The sequence below is a fragment of the Sinocyclocheilus anshuiensis genome, unplaced genomic scaffold, assembly GCF_001515605.1.
Source record: "Sinocyclocheilus anshuiensis isolate Anshui unplaced genomic scaffold, SAMN03320099.WGS_v1.1 scaffold247, whole genome shotgun sequence".
NCBI classification, from domain to species: domain Eukaryota; kingdom Metazoa; phylum Chordata; class Actinopteri; order Cypriniformes; family Cyprinidae; genus Sinocyclocheilus; species Sinocyclocheilus anshuiensis.
Genome location: NW_015552543.1, coordinates 600,165 through 603,648, shown reverse-complemented (window position 1 = coordinate 603,648; position 3,484 = coordinate 600,165). Strand labels below are relative to the sequence as shown.

Sequence of the window (3,484 nt, the reverse complement as noted above, 5' to 3'; positions counted from 1 at the left end):
TGTAATAATAATAATAATTTATGCATTTAGCAGACGCTTTTATCCAAAGCGACTTACAGTGCATTCAGACTATACATTTTTTTACCAGTATGTGTGTTCCCTGGGAATCGAACCCACGACCTTTTGCGCTGCTAACGCAATGCCCTACCACTGAGCCACAGGAGCACATAAGACAATTTTTTTTTACACAAATTTTTTTTTTTTTTTTTAGACAAGTTTTCTTTTACACAAAACTCACTTTAAACCACCATCAGTGTTTGTAATAATCTCCTTTTGCGATCTCATGTGGAATTTGGTCATTTACAGTTGTTAAAATATGCTATTTATAGCCTTTTATATCGCTGCACAAATTAGCATTTCAGATGTACACATTCTTTATTGTTATGAAAATACCCCAAATCTCAAGAAAATCACATACAAACCATATACTATCGTAATCGTGTGTTTATTATTTGGTTATTTCGTGGGTACAGAGGTTTCTCTGTGTTTGTTATGGTCAGATATGAACGCGGAAGAGCAGGGGAGCTCGTGACAGGATGAGACGGGGCTTGTTATGAGACGCAATAAGATTGACAAGGTGACGGGACGAATCAGGTTTCTCTTGAGTCACAGCGTGAGCACGGAAGAGTAAACACACCGAGACAGCCCAGGGAGCTGCTAAGTTTCATCAGATCGCATAAATCAGTGGAAAATGAATAGAAATTACGATTCTGTCTGAAGAAATATGAAGTAAACATGTAAATATGTCTATATATCTCCATGTATATGCATCTTTGGAATATAAGCATTTATTGACGCTGTTCAGTGAAGCTATGTGAACACAAATAAACCTCTGCAGACGTGACTGAATATAAATGCGTGGTGAATTTCTATTCCAAATATGACGCATACGGATTTATTATTTTGCACTCCTGACATAAAACATTGTTGCAGTGACAGTAGTTTAGTAATTTATCAAAACAGTGGTCAAATATCGAAGCTAGAGTCTTTAATCTTTCTACTGATGCACAGTTTGTCCAGATCAAGTAAGAGCGTGATGACGTGTGACGTTTTAATGTGCTGTGAAAGTGAAACAATAATCTGGGGCCGTCGCCGATCTTTGACAATTAAGGCGTTAATGAGAGTGGTTTAATCACATTTCCCTGTGCTGGTTTCCAGGTTTCCTTCCCAGACTGCGTTCGCTGGGTGACCATTGAGTTTGATCCTCAGTGTGGCACAGCGCAGCCAGAAGATGTCCTCCGTCTCCTGATCCCCAGCCGATCGATGCACTTCTCGGGGCTCGGCTCCAAATCTCTGGTTCACGAGACCATCAACAGCTGGACCGAGCTCAAGAAGTTCTCTGGCTCCAGTGGCTGGCCCACCGCTATCTTGGTGCTGCCAGGTAACAGCGATGTCCCAGACAGCCAAATTCAGAGCTTTATAAATGTTCACTTATGCTTTCATGCTGATTAACATGCTGTTGACGTGTCAGTATTTGTTGATGTTCAGTTATTAATAAGAACCCATTTATTGAGAATGTTTACTTAACACCACTTCAAGGCCCTTGAGCGGGAGTCTTTACATTGTCAGCAGATAAAGCTATATTTTGTCCTACTGAGGGTTTATAAACATCAGATCCCAATCAGGAAGATTTTGGGATTGTTTTTAGAATATTATCTCTGTGAGGACTGAGATTATATGCACAGATGCTACCTTATCAGTTATATTTTTGTATTGCTGAGATACTATATTTTTTTAATTAAAATTTTAAATCAGTTTTTATCTTTGTATTTTCCGTTTTTATTTTAATAATAGTTGAAGCTTTAGTAATTATTTTTGTCTTTCTTGTAGTTTCTTAGTTTTTTAATGTTTGGTTTTTTTTTATTAACTTTTTAGCTTTCATTGTTTTAGTACAATAAGTTTTTTCTACTTCATTTTTTTCAGTTAACATTTATTTTTATTTTAAGTAAAGGCAATGTTTATGGTTGTAGTTTTCCTTTTATTAACTATAATAACCCTGCACCTTATTATTATTCAAAGTGAGTTATGCTACACTGACTCGCCCATTAACTGATTTACTTTCTCTAATATCAGGTAACGAAGCCCACTTCTCTTTGGAAACTGCATCAGATTATGTGAAAGACGAGAAAGCCTGTTTCTATGGATTCAAATGTGTAGCTGTTGGTTATGAGTTTAACCCTGGTCTTGATGAGGTATGAAATTCAATATGAATGCGTCTTAAACCTGAGCCCAATGCATGAAATTAAGTATTAACATTTGAGGAACCCTACTTTTTAGCCTATGTGGCCCTGCACTGTCAAATTACATAATTTGCAGGTCAACATTTACAGAAATATATAGAAAAGAAACATGAGCAGTGCTGTTGTTCATACAACAAATGTGTATTGAAATCTGGGTGGAAACGGTTTCAGCTTGGACATCTAAATAAAGTTAATTTATATTTACCACTACTAGCATCTCAATTACGGATGGTTTTTGACCAGAGAAAGGAATAGTGATGTATTTGAGGCATCTGTCATGTGGCTGTAAATCTGAATGTAATGTAAATGTGGCTGTGGTTTCAGGGAATTATTCAGCTGGAGAAGGAATTGGCCTATTTGGGAAGCGTGTGTGCAGCTGCACTCATGAAAAAGGATCTTGCTCTACCCATAGGTAAGAATGACTGCTGCTTGCCAGTGCTGGAGAAGATAAGTAGAAACTGTAATGTGGCACGCTACAAGCTACTCGTAATTTTAAGCAGTTAAAGTAGCTAACTAATATAAAGTAGTGATACCATTTTAAAGCATACACTACCATTCATAAGTTTGGGGCCAGTAAGATTATTATTTTTTTTTTAAATAAAGTAATATTTTTCCCAACCAAGATGCATTACATTCATCAAAAGGGAGAGTTAAAGGTGCCATAGAATGGAAAACTGTATTTACCTTGGCATAGTTGAATAATAACAGTTCTGTACATGGAAATTACATACCGTGAGCCTCAAACACCATTGTTTCCCCCTTCTTATGTAAATCTCGTGCATGCACAAAACCACTGAAAAATAGGCGAATCAGAACATAACACTGACTGTGACGTTACAGTCGGGATCATTAATAGTTACGCCCCCAACATTTGCATATACCCGCCCATGTTCTAGACTTGCACAGCCAAATCATCAGAAGTTCTGCAGGTATTGTGAAGAAACAAACGAGGATAATAGCGAAAATGGCAGATCATGGAAATAAATGTTATGTTCCAGGCTGTGCAGGGGATGTGAAGTGCAGGGATGGGTTGGTGTCTGTATTCAGAAAGGCACAAAAAACAAATAACGCGAGCCACTAAAGGGACATGGTACTGCCGCTGTAGTTTACACATCTCACCTGCGATCGCAAATCTCGAAAGTGAAAGTAAAACGTGATCGTGCATTCGAAAGCAGTTTCAATGCCCCGCATATTAATAGCGGCTCCCTGATGTCCGCATTTTATATACAGTATAATTACCCAAC

General features: G+C 37.8%; 1 protein-coding gene across 1 annotated transcript in view; it reads left to right on the top strand.

The window, feature by feature from the left end:
- The window catches only part of LOC107664005 (E3 ubiquitin-protein ligase MYCBP2-like), a 157,021-nt gene that overhangs the window by 99,776 nt on the left and 53,761 nt on the right, over window positions 1-3,484 (top strand). The window contains 3 exon segments of the mRNA XM_016454448.1: window positions 1,159-1,381; window positions 2,074-2,192; window positions 2,565-2,652. Of these exon segments, the coding sequence (XP_016309934.1) occupies window positions 1,159-1,381; window positions 2,074-2,192; window positions 2,565-2,652 (430 nt within the window).